This window comes from Hemicordylus capensis, chromosome 1 (genome assembly GCF_027244095.1).
Source record: "Hemicordylus capensis ecotype Gifberg chromosome 1, rHemCap1.1.pri, whole genome shotgun sequence".
NCBI classification, from domain to species: domain Eukaryota; kingdom Metazoa; phylum Chordata; class Lepidosauria; order Squamata; family Cordylidae; genus Hemicordylus; species Hemicordylus capensis.
In genome coordinates, this window is record NC_069657.1 from 103,471,260 (window position 1) to 103,486,719 (window position 15,460).

At 44.2% G+C, this 15,460-nt stretch overlaps 1 protein-coding gene across 1 annotated transcript in view; it reads left to right on the forward strand.

The window, feature by feature from the left end:
• The window catches only part of SLC17A6 (solute carrier family 17 member 6), an 86,475-nt gene extending 78,249 nt beyond the window's left edge, over positions 1-8,226 (forward strand). The window contains exons 10-12 of the mRNA XM_053281374.1: positions 1,273-1,383; positions 1,610-1,737; positions 5,806-8,226. Of these exons, the coding sequence (XP_053137349.1) occupies positions 1,273-1,383; positions 1,610-1,737; positions 5,806-6,129 (563 nt within the window). The 3' untranslated portion in view covers positions 6,130-8,226. The remainder of the gene's footprint in view (positions 1-1,272; positions 1,384-1,609; positions 1,738-5,805) is intronic.
• The last annotated feature ends 7,234 nt before the right edge of the window (positions 8,227-15,460 follow it).

Consider the following 15,460-nt stretch of genomic DNA (forward strand, 5'->3'; position numbering starts at 1 on the left):
CATCTGTTGATGACTCAAAGGCAAGTCTTCTCTGTATTTGCCCCTAGGCCTTGGAACACACTTCATGCTGACATTAGAGTTTCTCCATACCTGTTGGCTTTTAGGAAACAACTAAAGACACATCTCCTCAGCCCAGCTTTTTAGTTAGTTGGTGTGTTTTTATGGGTATTTTAATTTGATCATTTATATGTTTTAACTATTAAGTTCTTGGTTTGTTTTATGCTGTAAACCACCTAGAGACTTTGATAGTGGGTGTTATACAAACTTGAGAGAGAGAGAGAGAGACAGACAGACAGACAGACAGAGAGAGAGGATTAGTTTATGTATAGTTACATGATAAAGATATGACTACTTTCAGCATACACATAAAGCCATTCTTGCAGCTCAAAAACATGCGGGGAGAAGACTGTAAGAATCAGGCCTATGTGCAATAGTGGTATGGCAAACTCTTTGTGTCACACTCACATATTATCTGTAATGTGTCGCACTCACATATTTGCATGGAGGGTGTATGCCTACCTCTTCTGACACCATCAAAGAGGATTGACAGCTGACTAAATGTATGGACTAGGTTTGAGTTAGGTATTTAACTGTACTGAGATGTAAGGTTCTACCGATATGGATCTGCGTTCCCTCAATCAACATTTAGAAAAACTGGACGCCATGACTCACAGTGTTCTGCAGCACAGGAACACAGCCATGCTTTTAGAAGCCCTAATTCTAAGCGCAATTACAGGGCAGACCTATTGATTTCACTGATTAAGCTCTTTAAACGGATGGTTAGAGCAACACTTTTGTACATGTAAGAGCATCTTCTGTCATTATCTCAGCAGTGTTGAGGTCACTGCAATATGCCTCCTTCTGTACAGCTCCAATAATGGGCAAAAGTATATTGGAGGAGTCCATGATGCAGTTCCTACCCATGCCACTGGCACATCATCTCAATTGCCAGCTGCTTGCATGTGACCTCAAGCTATTGGCAAGGCTGAAGAGATGCAAGAGGAGACATTCTATGGTGGCTCCCATTCCCAACAGCAGAAGGGGCTGCGGAAAGCATATGTCTTCTATGTCAATAGAATTGGTTGATTTAGTTAGTGGAGTTGATATCATTGTAAAACCTGGACCCACATTAACAGAAACTTGAGAAGTTTACATTGCATCACTGCCTTTGTTGGATGAAAACTGCTGTTGCAAAGCTGTCTGTTTGTCTACCTATCTAGTAATTTTAATAGATTAGTGAGTAGCATCATTTTCGTTGTTTAACTTCCCAAGGTTTTGGAATGGAAGCAACTCTTCTCTTGGTGGTTGGATATTCTCATAGTAGAGGTGTGGCTATTTCCTTCTTAGTACTTGCTGTGGGCTTCAGTGGATTTGCTATATCTGGTAAGTTCTAACTTGGTCTTTTCCATTACTTTAAAATAAGAACTGGAATAATCATTTAACTGCAGGGTTTTCTATGAATAAGGCAAGAATATCAATAATACATAATCATACTTTAAATGTAATCAGTTTTGTACTTTTTCTTTGGATCAGGCAGGGTAAAGTTGAGAAGTAGCTTAACAGGCTTGTTTTCTTCAGATCAGTTGACAAGTGTGCTTTTATGTTACAGGATTCAATGTTAACCATTTAGATATTGCCCCAAGATATGCCAGTATCTTAATGGGGATTTCAAATGGAGTTGGGACATTGTCTGGAATGGTGTGTCCTATAATTGTTGGAGCGATGACAAAGAATAAGGTAAGTTTCCATACAATATATTTCCCAAAACATCCTTTATTGATTCAAAAATGAATGACCAATCTCCCCTTCAAACTGCATTATCATTCTGAAAACTCACTCAGACTTTGGGCTGTATACTCTCTGATGGTGTAGGTCACTCTTTGTTTTGGAGTTTACACTCAGAGAGTGTTCAGCCCAAAGTCGGGTGCTCATGCAGCAAAGGAAGCACATGTGCCACTTCTGTATTACAAAGCAGCAGTGGCTGCTAATGCAGTGGGGCAATTCTCACTGATCTTCCATTTCCTCTGAAGTACTCTGAAGTAGAGTCTTCACATATTTTTGGTTGGCTCAGAGTGTTTCAGAGGCTGCCTTCAGACATAACAGGGTACCTGAGGCAAACGCACCTCAGGTTCACCCAACGTGTCATCATAGGAACATAGGAAGCTGCCTTATACTGAGGCTATTCCCATGATCACCCAAAAGCAGGCTAAGGGAGCCCAGCCCGCTTTGGGGCAATCGTGTGCTGCAACAGGAGCCGCACAGCTCCTGGCAGCTAGCCACATTAAATCCCCTTCCCTTTAAATGAGGTTAATGAAGCAATCGCTCCGTTAACCTTGGTTTTTTGCTTGTGTGTTGCTGCGGCACACGGCGACCCCCAACTGGGAGGCTGCAGCCTGCCTCCTGGGCTCAGGGGTCTCTCCAGGATGCCCCGCACACTCACATGGGGCATCCTGGGACATCTGGGGGCCACACGTCCCCCTATCCCTACTGCCCCCGCTGGCTCCGTGATGGAGCCGGCAGTCATGTGGGCAGCCGATCTAGCTGTCCCAGGGCTGCCCTTTGATTGTCTGCTGAGAGAGCGGGCTAGCCCACTCTCCCTGAAAGCCCAACAGAAGCTCTTCTCACGGATCGTGAGAAGAGCTTCACTGAGTCAGACCATATGTCCATCTGGCTCAGTATTGTCTACACAGACTGGCAGCAGCTTCTCCAAGGTTGCATGCAGGAATCTCTCTCAACCCTATCTTGGAGATGCCAGGGAAGGAACTTGGAACCTAGATGCTCTTCCCAGAGTGGCTCCATCCCCTGAGGGGAATATCTTACAGTGCTCACACTTCTAGTCTCCCTTTCATATGTAGCCAGAGCAGACCTTGCTTAGCTCACGATCAAGTCATGCTTGCTATCACAAGACCAGCTCTCCAAATGATCGGAACTGCAGTTCCCAGACCCAGATACGGTTCTGATTTTGCCACCAAACCTTGGAATAAACCCTCAGTCTGTAATGAGTTTCACTCACCCAACCAAGGTTCCATTCCCTTCTCCGTGTCATCTGGATTGGGGTTTTACCCCAAACCAGAGTTAACAGAGGAAGCCCCTCCCATGGGTTTCCCTCCCATTGGCTGGTGTGGGCTGTCTTTCCAGGGTCAGAAGAAGCCTGCACAGCCAGTCCCAGCCCCATTGCTGGCTCCCAGTTGGACCTGCAGTTTGCCATTATGTGCAAAGGGGGCTAGTGACTAGGGGAGATAGATGGAAATCCCCACTTATATGAGTGGACCTGTTGCTTTACTCCGGAATGAGCAGTGGCACACATGTTTCTTTTTCTGCATGAAGACTATATTAGTTAGTGTGCAGGTCACTAAGTCCAGCATTACCCATTATATAGGTTTCCCCCATTATCTTTTTTTGCCTGAATTATGTTGTCTTCTTTCCCTGTTATATCTTTGCTAGGATCACTCCCTTCAGAAAATCTCTGTAGTAGAAATACCATACACATACAGTAGATACAGGTTCTTGTTTTCTTTCTTTCTTTCTTGGTTAACTAAAACAAGTGTTGGTGTTAATGGTCATATAAAGAATCATTAAAGGGATAATATTTTCACAACAGAAAACAAAATCTAGAAACTTGCCACCCTAACTGAAACTGTAGCTTGTAGGATCAATCTCTGGTCCCAGCATTGACTCAGGAAAACAAGTTTGAGTCTATTCCCATGTTCACTGGGAGCTGAGCCAGATTTCCAGTGATGGTTGGAACCACCGGGCTTGCGGACAAGCCCGGTTCTTCCAAGGCAGCTAACCTGTCTAAATCCCCCTCCCCTTAAATGAGGCTAACTGAGCAAGCGCTCTGTTGATCTTGTTTTTTTGCTTGTGTGCCACCACGACGCATGGCGATACATGAGTAGACCCCCGACCAGGAGGCTATAAGCAGCCTCCCAGTCTTGGGGGTTCCCTCAGAATGCCCCACACACTCATGTGGGGCTTCCTCTGACTTCTGGGAGGGTGAGTGGCCCCCTATCCCCACAGCCTTCACTGGCTCCGTGACGGATCCGGTAGTCACGTGGGTGGCTGATCCGGCTGCCCTGGGCTGCAGGCATGATTGTCTACAGGGAGAGCAGGCTAAGCCCACTCTCCCCGCAAACCACCACGAGGTACTTCACACCGCTTGTGTGAAGCACCTCATTGAGCCGGGTCTCACGATCAGTGAGTCCCGGTTCGTAAGAGTGAGCGGGGAGAGTGGGCTATGTCCGCTCTCTCCGCTCACGATCAGAGCGGGAGCCCTGGGCAGCCGGATTGGCTGCCCACACAATTGCCAGTTCCATGATGAAGCCGGCAGGGGCTGGGGAACTCGGGGGGTGCGCGGCCCCCAGAAGCTGCAGTATGCCCTGCACGAGTGCGCAGGGCATACTGGGGAGACCCCTGGAGCCGGGAGGTGGCTTTTTGCCTCCCCTCTGGGGGTCTACTCATAACTCATGACTACTCACTCATGGCTACTCACAATCTTTAAAAACAGGTTTGCTCAGCAAACCAGGTTTTAGGGCAGGGGTAGTTAGGCGGGTTACCCACCTAGGAACCACCGGGCTCGCAGCCGAGCCCAGTGGTTCACACTATGGGGCGAAATCGGGCTAGCCTCCGCTAGCCCAATTTCACCCCATCGTGTGAATAGCCTCCTAGTCTTCTTCCAAGCCCAGCTAATTGCTAGTGCAGTCTGCCACTGATTCCCATATTAACCTCAATTTTCACTCAAGAATCTTGCTGTGACAGGGGCTTGTGTGGCTGGAAGGAAATGGTAGCTGTGATGGTCCCTCTAGCGCCATCACATAGGATGTTACAGCCTAAGAGTGTTTATTTCACTGCTGCTCCAACCTCCAGAATAGTAAGGGCAACAAAGCAAGACCATAGCCCAGCAATAGAACACACACTTTGCAGAGAGACCATCCCAGAATCAGTTTTGTTTTGTTTTTGTTTTGTTTTTTGCTTCTCCAAGAGAAGATTGAAAGGATTTCAGGTAGCAGGGTTGGAAAGGGTTCTGCCTGGAGGAGACATTTTTTGAAAAGCCACTGGCAGTTCAGAAAAGATGTATTTGCTAGTTGTACCAATGGACCAGCAGCTTCATATGCTCATATTCATGAGCTTCGAGCATAGCAAGAGGCAAAGAGGCGGTTCCCACAATCAGTGGGAGCTGCCTGGGGAGGGTTTGTGGGGAGAGCGGGCTTAGCTCGCTCTCCCCGCAGACGAGCAGTCAGTCTGCTCTGGGCAGCCACACAACTTCCGGCTCCGTCATGGAGCTGGCAGGGGCTGGGGAGTTCGGGGGCCGGGCGGCCCCCAGAAGCTCCAGCATGCCCTGCGCGAGCATGCAGGGCATGCTGGAGAGACCCCTGAGCTGGGAGGCTGCTTTTGAGCCTCCTGGTCGGGCGTCTAGTTGTGAGTTGCCATGGTGCAGAGCCGCACCATGGCAACTCACGATTGCAAAAACCGGGTTAAGCAATGGGCTACTTAAGTGGGTGACCCACTTAAGAACCACCAGGCTCGCAGCTGAGCCCGGTGGTTCACACAATGGTAGACAATTGGGCTAGCGGAGGCTAGCTCGATTGTCTACCATCATGTGAATAGCCTCAAAATGTCTACTTCACATAAAAAGCCTCAAAATGTCTGCTTCACGTAAAAAGGAGTGAAAGCTGTTTTAATGACTGGCAACTGAAGCCAAGCAATAGGATCTGTGTGGACCACTCATAATTCCTAAAAGTCATTTCAGTTCAGAAAAGCTCCCCATTCCCTATGGGTATTCTGATACTGCAATCTTCTTCCTCCCAGACACGCGAGGAGTGGCAGTATGTCTTCCTTATTGCTGCTCTGGTCCACTATGGGGGAGTCATATTCTATGGCATATTTGCTTCGGGGGAGAAACAACCATGGGCAGACCCGGAACAGACAAGTGAAGAAAAATGTGGCTTCATTCATGAAGATGAACTTGACGAAGAAACGGGGGACATTACTCAGAATTATGTAAATTATGGTACCAATAAATCTTACGGTGCTACAACCCAGGTCAATGGTGGCTGGCCAAATGGTTGGGAGAAGAAAGAAGAATTTGTACAAGACTCATATAGCTATAAGGAAGGAGAAGATTATTCATAACAGATCTATACTGGATATATTTTGTAGTGTTCGTGATTTATTCATTGTGATTGTTTGCACACTCACACAAATGTGGTATAAACATGTAAACACATATCAGACAAGAAGGTCTTACTGTAAACATGAGAAAATACCATTCAAGTGCAATCTGTATGAGTTTGTGACATCATTGCTTCCATTTGAGTGTATCCATTCTGTAGAGTTTTAAGGGTTTACTGGTCAAAACTACAATGGAAACTAGGTACTTACAGTGTAAATGAGCTAAAAGCTCATAATAGCTAAGGATTAAAGCACAACTACCAAACTACCAACCAAGCTGGGACATAAAATTATTCTGTTCAGAAAAGCCAAAACTACTTGATTGTTTGAAACTGCACTTACATATTTGTTACACTGCATTGAAAGAAATCATAAAATTGATTGTGTGAAGTTAGTCCACATGTTTACTTGGTGCAATGTAAGAAATGTATGACTGGTCTAAGAAAAGGATTTCTTATAGAACAAGGCTTTAGTTTTAGATTACCATAAAGTCCCAATCCAGTTTCCTTCCAAGAGAGTTGAATTGGGACTTTACAGTACAATCTGAGCTATAATGTATATGCATTGTAATTATATGCTGCAGATTGCTCTGTGATAAGGGAATTAATCTTTTTTTTCTACTGAAAGTTTAGGCACAAATATTTTATTTCTGTTATTCACAGACTCATTCAGCTATAGTATGTGTCATGTTTTCTTTACATGTACCAACCAGTATAAAATTACATTTAGTCTGAACTTCCATGCAGAATGTTAAATAACTTAACCAAGACAGAAATATATTTGGGAAAAATCATTGTTTGCAGCAACTACTGGCCATCAGTCTCATTCAAAGAGAGTGTCACCCAAGTAAACCCAAAGAAAAATGTACCATAGAGATGTAGCCCTAGAACAAACTGGATGTATTTCTTTTTTAAAGTCTCTTTTGGAGTAAATGCAAGAAATGGAAAAGAAATTAGCTATTTGTTTAATCTGGATAGTTTTTCATATTTTCAGATGCTGTGCCACAATTATATAAATAAAGTCATAGTTTATTGAAGATGCTGTATAATGATAGAAAATAGTACTATTTTAAAGATTTCTGAATTTTAAAATATGTATTTGTCTTTCAAATAAATAGAATTATAATGGGCCACTGAACATGAACAATAATCCTCATAGTGAGCTAAAAGTGGCATATTATTGGGTTGGTTAAGGAAGAGTTCAACTTTGACTTTTACAGTGCTTAAGTGCAATTCAGATCCATCAAGAGGCCATTGGCTTCAGTGGATTGTGAACTGCAGCTATTTGCCTTGATTTACAGGTGTGCACACTGCGTTGCTCCATGTGTGGATTTCCATTTGCTACAATGGAGGGGGCAACTCAGAGTGCGTTTCCCTTTGATGTGTGGACCCGCCTTCCCCACTGAAGCAAATAGGGAAGTCTGATGAAGCAAGGAGCTCTATATATACTCCAGTGAACATGGAGCTCTAGATCAAGACCTTGTGTTTTTTTTAAGCATTATTTAACAAAAATTGTAATGTTAGTGTAACCAAGCAATAAGTGCAATGCACTATTAAGTGCATGATCTTTTAATCTCTTTGTTACTGTCAATACTGAGCTTGCTGTAGATCCTTGAGACAGTTGGGATACTAAAATAATAAAACCCAGACCAGACCAATAAACAATCAACTTCATCTTAATGCCAGTCCACTTAATGCTCTAACAATATCCATTTCCCAACTCCAATGAAATGACTACCATCGTATGTTAAGAAGCCATTATGGGTTTTTTGATCTGCTCCTTGTATTGTGCTAGTATTTTAAGGCCCTGCTTCTGCAATATACAACTCGAGGATTGTTTTTCTTTTCTTCTTCTTTTATTTATTGGACAAAATAAAATAAAGCAAACCATCTTTGATCTGAAGGGGGGGAAATCAATTATATATTTTGCTTTGTGCCTCAAAGTGATGTAAAATGTGACCATAGCTTTTGCTGTGAAAAGATGTGGACTGTGTCACTTTTGTTGCTGCAAAAAAGTGTTAATAAATGCTCTATTTATCCTTTTATATAAATATAGAAAGCATGCAAGTGATTTCTTTGACCATGATTTGTACAAACAAGCAGGGGCATTGCTAGGTACTTGAAAGATTTGGGGCCCAGGCCCACAGCCTCCACTTTGTTAATTAAACTCAGCCATATCCCTCCAAGAATAACTACATACTAGTTGACCGGGCGCATAGCATCTGTGCCCCTAGTTCTCCCTGGCTACCCCCCCTTCAGCCCCTTCTCCCTAACTCTTCCCCCAGGTGTCTCTAACCACCGCCCACCCTCTTGCTTCTATCCCCCCCTCTCCCCGCTTGTGGTTTCTGACCGACTTGCTGGCCCGTTTGCTCCTGCTGCCACTTCCTCACACTGGCGGTGCGCAGTGCCCGCCACAGCTGGTCCCGCCGCCATCCGCCCACCCGTCCGCCATTTCCCTGGGCAGCAGCTCAACAGTCTCATGAATCCTGCCGCGCGTGAGCTCCACCGCCCAGCCAATCCGGTGCCTCGGCTTCCCAGCCAATCCACTGGGTTGCCGGGACGCATCCCCACAGAGGCACGTCTACGGGGATTAATAATATAGATTTTTTAAAATATTTCTAATATTATAATATAGCACCCATGAAGGTGGAAGCAGCAGAGAGTTAGGAGAGGCTAGGTGCTCTCTCTGTGCAGGTGCCTCCACCACTGCACTTCCTTTCTGGAAGAGGTTATGGCTGCGGCTGATGCAAGGCCAGTATAGTGAATTTTTTTCTTAGCCTGTCAACTCGAATGCTCATCTGCAGTGGACCATGCTCAGTATGATTAAAGAAAGCGGCTTTCTTTTTTTCTGCCCATAATTCCTGTCAGATCCATATTCTACACAAAAGCATCAGATTTTGTTGCTTGTGTTATTTGGCACCCAAATAACTCTGAAATACAAAGAAAATACTGTATTTCCTTTAATGGTGTTCATTAAAGCAAATTTGAAGTGCTGTAAAATGCCTGGAGAGCTGGCTCAGTCTCTGTTTGTAGACAGTTCCTTTACCCTGACAGATCAATGAAACATTATGGTCCAGTCCATCAGAAAACATTGCCCATAAGAAAAATTTACCCCAGTAGTGAAATCTAACAGGGTTTTGAAATGTTATGGTTTAGTCCAACACAAAACGTTACCTATCAGAACAGCTTACCTCTGTACTGGAACATGACAGAGTAATGAAAATTTATAGTATAGTTCATCCTAAAACATCACCCATCAGAAAAGCTTAGCTCAGTAATGCAAACTGATAGATTAATGAACAATTTCAGTCTTGTTCATTATAAAATCTTGCTACCACAAATTTTGGTCTCAGTTATCAGAAAAGCTTGCCCCACTACTGAAAATTGAAAGGACCCTTTAAAAAAATGGAAATCTGGCAGAGTAATGAAAAATTATGAACCAGTTCCTAAGAAAACATTACTGGAAAACACTGAAGAGTAATAAGAAATTATGACTGAGTACATCAGAAAACATTACCCATCATCAGTGACGGAACTAGGGGGGGAAACTGAGGGGGGCACAGAAGAGGCAAAATGCATTTATGGGTGGGTGAGCTGTATCCCACATATTAGATTTTTGAAACAGAAATGGGGGTAGGGGGCAAGCCACTTTTCTGGGGTCACTTGCCCCCTGCCCCCTGGAGTTGCCCTTGACCACTGGAAGAGCTTACCAGCACTGAAATGTGCATGGGTGCAGAAAAATTCCAGTCTAGTCCATCATAAAACATTACCAATCAGAAAAGCTTACCTTGGTACTGGAATCTGACAGGGTACTGAAAATGTATGGTCTAGTCCATCAGAAAACATTACCCATCAGAAAATCTTACCCAGGTTATTGATTGATTGATTGATTGATTGATTATTTGATTTGATTTGATTTGATTTGTGTACCGCCCCTCCAAAATGGCTCAGGGTGATTTACAATTAAAACAAACCACTAAAACAGTAAAGAGCTAAAACAAATTAAAACCAATATAACAACAATTAACAATTTAAAAACATTTTAAAACAACAATTAAACAATTACAGTGATTAAAAGCCCCAAAATCGGGTTAGAATATTAAAATAGATTTTAAAACCCTGGAAAGCCAGGCCAAACAAATACGTTTTAAGGCTTCTCCTGAAGGCTAATAGAGAATTCAAATTGCGGATTTCCGCAGGGAGCGCATTCCACAGCCCCGGAGCAGCTACAGAAAAGGCCCGCCTCTGAGTCGCCACCACACAACCTGGTGGTAACTGGAGACAAACCTCCTCAGATGACCTTAATGTGTGGTGGGGATCACGCAGAAGAAGGCTCTCTCTAAGGTAACTCGGGCCTAAGCTGTTCAGGGCTTTAAAGGTAATAACCACCACTTTGTATTTTGCCCAGAAACATATCGGTAGCCAGTGTAGCTCTTTCAATACAGGAGTAACATGACCTCTCTGAGATGACCCAGAGACCAACCTGGGTCTCTGGGCAGGCATTCTGGACCAACTATAATTTCCAGACTACGTACAAAGGCAGCCACACGTAGAGCACATTGCAATAGTCAAACCGGGAGGTTACCAGCTGGTGCACCACTGTTTTGAGGTCATCCTCTTGAAGGAATGGGCGCAGCTGTCGAATCAGCCAAAGCTGATAGAAAGCACTCCTGGCCATGGCCTCCACCTGAGAAACCAGGGTGAGACCTGGGTCCAGGAGTACTCCCAAGCTGCGCACCTGCTCCTTCTGGGGGAGTGTAACCCCATCCAGCACAGGAAGATCTAATTCACCCCTCAGATTCTGAGCCCCCACAATGAGCACCTCCGTCTTGCTTGGATTCAGCTTCAATTTGTTATCCCTCATCCAGCCCATTACTGCCTGTAGGCAGGCATTTAGAGAGTGAGTGCCATTTCCTGAAGAAGGGAGGGAGAAGTAGATTTGAGTGTCATCAGCATACTGATAACACCCAGCACCAAATCTCCTGATGACTTCACCCAGCGGTTTCATGTAGATATTGAAAAGCATTTGTGACAGAATGGAGCCTTGAGGAGCGACTGTCACCAAGCTCCACCATCTGCGATCTACCCGAGAGATAGGAATGGAACCATTGCAGAGCAGTGCCCCCTATTCCCAACTCCCCCAGGCGACCCAGAAGGATACCATGGTCAATGGTATTGAATACCACTGAGAGATACAAAAGGACCAACAGAGTCACACTCCCTCTGTCGATTCCCCAGTAAAGGTCATCCATCAGGCCGACCAAGGCTGTCTCAACCCCATAGCCCGTTCTAAAGCCAGTTTGAAACAGATCTAGATAATCAGTTTCCTCCAAAACCGCCTGGAGATGGATAGCCACCACCCTCTCGACTGATTGATTGTTCAATTTCCATAAGGCATCCCAAGGTGTTAAAAATCTGATAGGGTAACAAAAAATTGCACCCTTGTCCATCAGAAAATATTAACAGCTAAGGAAATCTGACAGGCTAAGAAATAATTTCATTGCTCAAGCCCCAAGCTGATATTCGGGGCTCAAAGCAATTTACTGGGGGCCTGTTCCATGGGCCACCCCCAATGAATTCCCTGCAAACAAACCCTGTTATCTCTTCAATAATTATTTCCTGCAATTTCACACAACAACGTAAATGTTGAAGGCTGCTTGCCCATCTTTGAGGATATAATAATATTGCAATATTTTTTTTCATGTTTTTTTATTTCTTAAGCAATTTTCATGAAAATCAGACACAGATTGAAATGCAGAGAACTGAAAAATATATAATGAGTCCCTTTTTCACGATCCTGTGAGAAGGCTTGTGGAAGAACAAAGGGGAAGGCTAGAGCAGCTTATCTTCCCTGCCAACAATCTTACAGGGTTGCTGGGCACGTGGATTGCGCACCCAGAGAAGCCTCTGCCAGCCCAGAACGCAGAGGTTCGGAGGCCAGGATGTGTCATCTTAGCCCCCAGAAATGCCACAATGCACCATATGAGTGTGTGGTGCATTGTGGCAATTCTCCAAGCAATGGCCAGGAGCCTTCTCTTGGGTCAGCACTGGCTGGGAGCAGCCCTGCTGATGCACAAGCAGTTAGTGCAAGTTAAGGGCACGCTCATGCCCTTAACATTGGCTATCTGGCGGGCTCTGTAGGCGGCCGCAGGTTTGCCACCGGGGCGGTACTGGAAGCCCTGGGACTCCTGGTGGTTCTCATGGGCAGTCAAGCCCAGGCTTAGCTGCCCAGCTGCCCTAACCTGGTCTGGAGGCTGCTCATGCCTCAACTTGGTCATTTCTTCATAATTCTTTGGAAGTCTGGACTTTCTGACCTGAAAAACTGCCTAATTTTGTCAGGAATTATCATTCTCCATGTAGTTCAAATGGGAGAGGTTTCACACATTTCCTGTGAAATCCCTTTTCTGGGATTTTTTCCTTTTTCTATTAGTTCGGGCAAGGTCTGGAACCTACCTGTGAACATGGCAGGTTTTTCTCTTTCATGGTTTGGTGTGGGAGTTTCATGTTAGTCAGTGAGTGAGGCCCAACCTCAGCTTTAGATGTAGATGTAGATTATATAGATATATATACCCAGAGAGAGACTGTTAAGCACTTGGCAATCTCTCTGCTGCTTGACAATCACAGGCAGACAGCAAAAACATGTTTTTGAGCTACCATACGTACCTGAAGGGTCTGCAACTGATTTTCTGGATCAAAAGTTGTACAAGGCCTCATCAAAAGGCATACATGGTAGTACCCATCTGCATGAGCGATTCCCATCCAGGGTGATATTCACAGAAGCTTGTTTCCACACATGTATGACACAAAGCTGAGCAATATGCTGACTTCTTCCATACTCAAATGTACCATGTTTGTTTCAAGAACTGGTTCTAGCTGCTGACCTTACCACAGGAAGAACACATGAGAAGGGGTAGTCAGGCGATATCTCACAAAATAATACAACCAAATCTGAATTTCTAACAGGAAAGTATTTATATTTTTAAAAGTATTATCTAAGTTAATAAATGTGGCTTTTTGGAAGATTGCATAGATAATGTAGAATGCAATATAGAAGTCTGTTTGAATTTACCAAAAGAGAACCACAGGGCTCCATGGGCATCAGGAGTCAAAATCAACTTGACGGCACACTTTACCTTTACTTTTGAATTTTAACTTATAAGTTAAAAGAGCATCCATGGGCTCCGCTGTTTCAGCTATCTTCCTCTCTCCACTGTGTTAGCAGTGTGCCAGAAACAATAGTATAAAAAACTGGATGGTATCCACAGTTTCCATTACTCCAGAGCAAGTGCTCTTACTCTTGTAAGACTCTTTGTTCCAGAGTCAGACTCCTTGTTTCAAACTGTCAGTACCACCCGGTGAATGTAAAAATTTATGTTTTCCCACCTTCTTTGGATAAGATTTTTTTTAAAGTATCTTCAGATGGATGCATGTCTACTTGCATATGGATTAGATTACTAGTGTACTGAATGCTGCAGCATGAGGCCATCTGAGGATGGAGAGGGGAAGTTTGCCACACTTCTAGGAATACCTGTGTAATCTGCTATAGACATCCCTTTCAGATTAATTCCCATTTATCACCATTCTTATATAATGGCTGACATACTGTACAATGTTCCATCTGCCTTGTAAGAGCGCTCTTGTGCAAATGCAGTTGCACAATTGACAAACATTATTTCCAATGGCCATCCATTGCACAACTGCCTTTGCACAAGTTCCCACATTTGTGCAAGAGGGCTCCTGTACAACTCTCCATACATTGTTACAAGGCAAACAGAACATTGCACAATATGGCCACCAGTCTAGTTAAGTTAGGGAGCTAGTGTAGAGTGGTAGCCAAGAGACTAAGCTGCAAATCAAGACTTTCCCAGTTTGGATCTCGCCTCAGCCATGAACTCAGTTGGTGGCCTTAGGCAAACTTACCTGGTTCTTGTAAGGATCACTTCAAAATAATACATGTGAAGCATTTTGCTTACTCAAAAAATGCTATGCAAACACTAAGTATAATTCAATTGTTCTAGCAGAACATTATTTGCTCATAGTATACCATATTCGGTCAATAAACATAAGCTTTATCCTGGTATCACTGAGAAAATTTCCCCTATGTTGTCCAAAGGAGTCGTCTTAATATATATTTCTTAAGGTTTTGAGGAATTACTTTTGTGCAGAACTGGGATAACCATCATGCCAGGAGTGTCATAAACTGCATGTGCTTTAATGGCTTTGGAATATTTTGTACTGTCTAGACAGCATTTTTCACAATATGAATTAACCAACAATATTTTGCATGTTGTTGCTCATCTTCAGAGCAGACCTCAAAAACACTGAATTTTTCAATCTTTTTAAAAAGGATTTTTTCCTGTGCTGAAGGCATTTCCCTTTACCTCAGCTGTTGCTTTGCTTTTAGCATCTTCAGCTTCTTTTCTATTCCTTTCATTCTGGCACTTCACAGCTTTTTTGAGAAGAAAGGATAGGGAGGAGAGCTGGTCTTGTAGTAGCAAGCATGACTTGTACCTTTGCTAAGCAGGGTCCACCATAGTTTGCATTTGAATGGGAGACTACAAGGGTATTCACACAAGTGTGTAAAACCGGGCTAAGGGAGCCTACCTCAGTTTTGCACGCTTGCGTGAACCACTGGGATTGGGCCTGATTCTGGTGGCTACACAATGGCAAACCCATATAAGCCACCCTCTTAAATGAGGTTAATGGAGCAAGGGCTCCCTTAACCTCATTTTTGTAATCGTGTGTCAGCTGCGGCTGCTTGGAGGGGGGGCGATACCCATAATAAACCACACACTTGCGCAATGCATTATCGGGGGTGGGGCAACCTTGACCCTAGAGCTGTGGGGAGTGCAGCCAGTCGTCCGGGCAGGTGACCCAAGGAAGAAAGCTCGGGTGTCTGTGGGGAGGGTGATTCAAACCTGCTCAACCCACAGACTTCCTGGAGCATTTCTCATTGATTGCAAGAAGAGCTCCTACATGTGAGCACGGTTATCATCTGAGGTTCCAAGGTCCCTCCCCTGCATCTCCAAGATAGGGCTGAGAGAGGCTCCTGCCTGCAACCTTGGAGAAGCCACTGCCAGTCTGTGTAGACAATACTGAGCTAGATGGACCAATGGTCTGGCCTAGTGTAAGACAGCTTCCTATGTTCCTAATAGCCCTTTCTGTCCTAACAAACAAAGTGACTTTCCTTTCCTGGCATTTCACAATTCTATCATACAGAAATGGGAGGTTTCAATATGTTTTCCAGTAATAAGGAGAGAGCAGTACCCTGAAAACCTGCTCAGGTCAAGAGA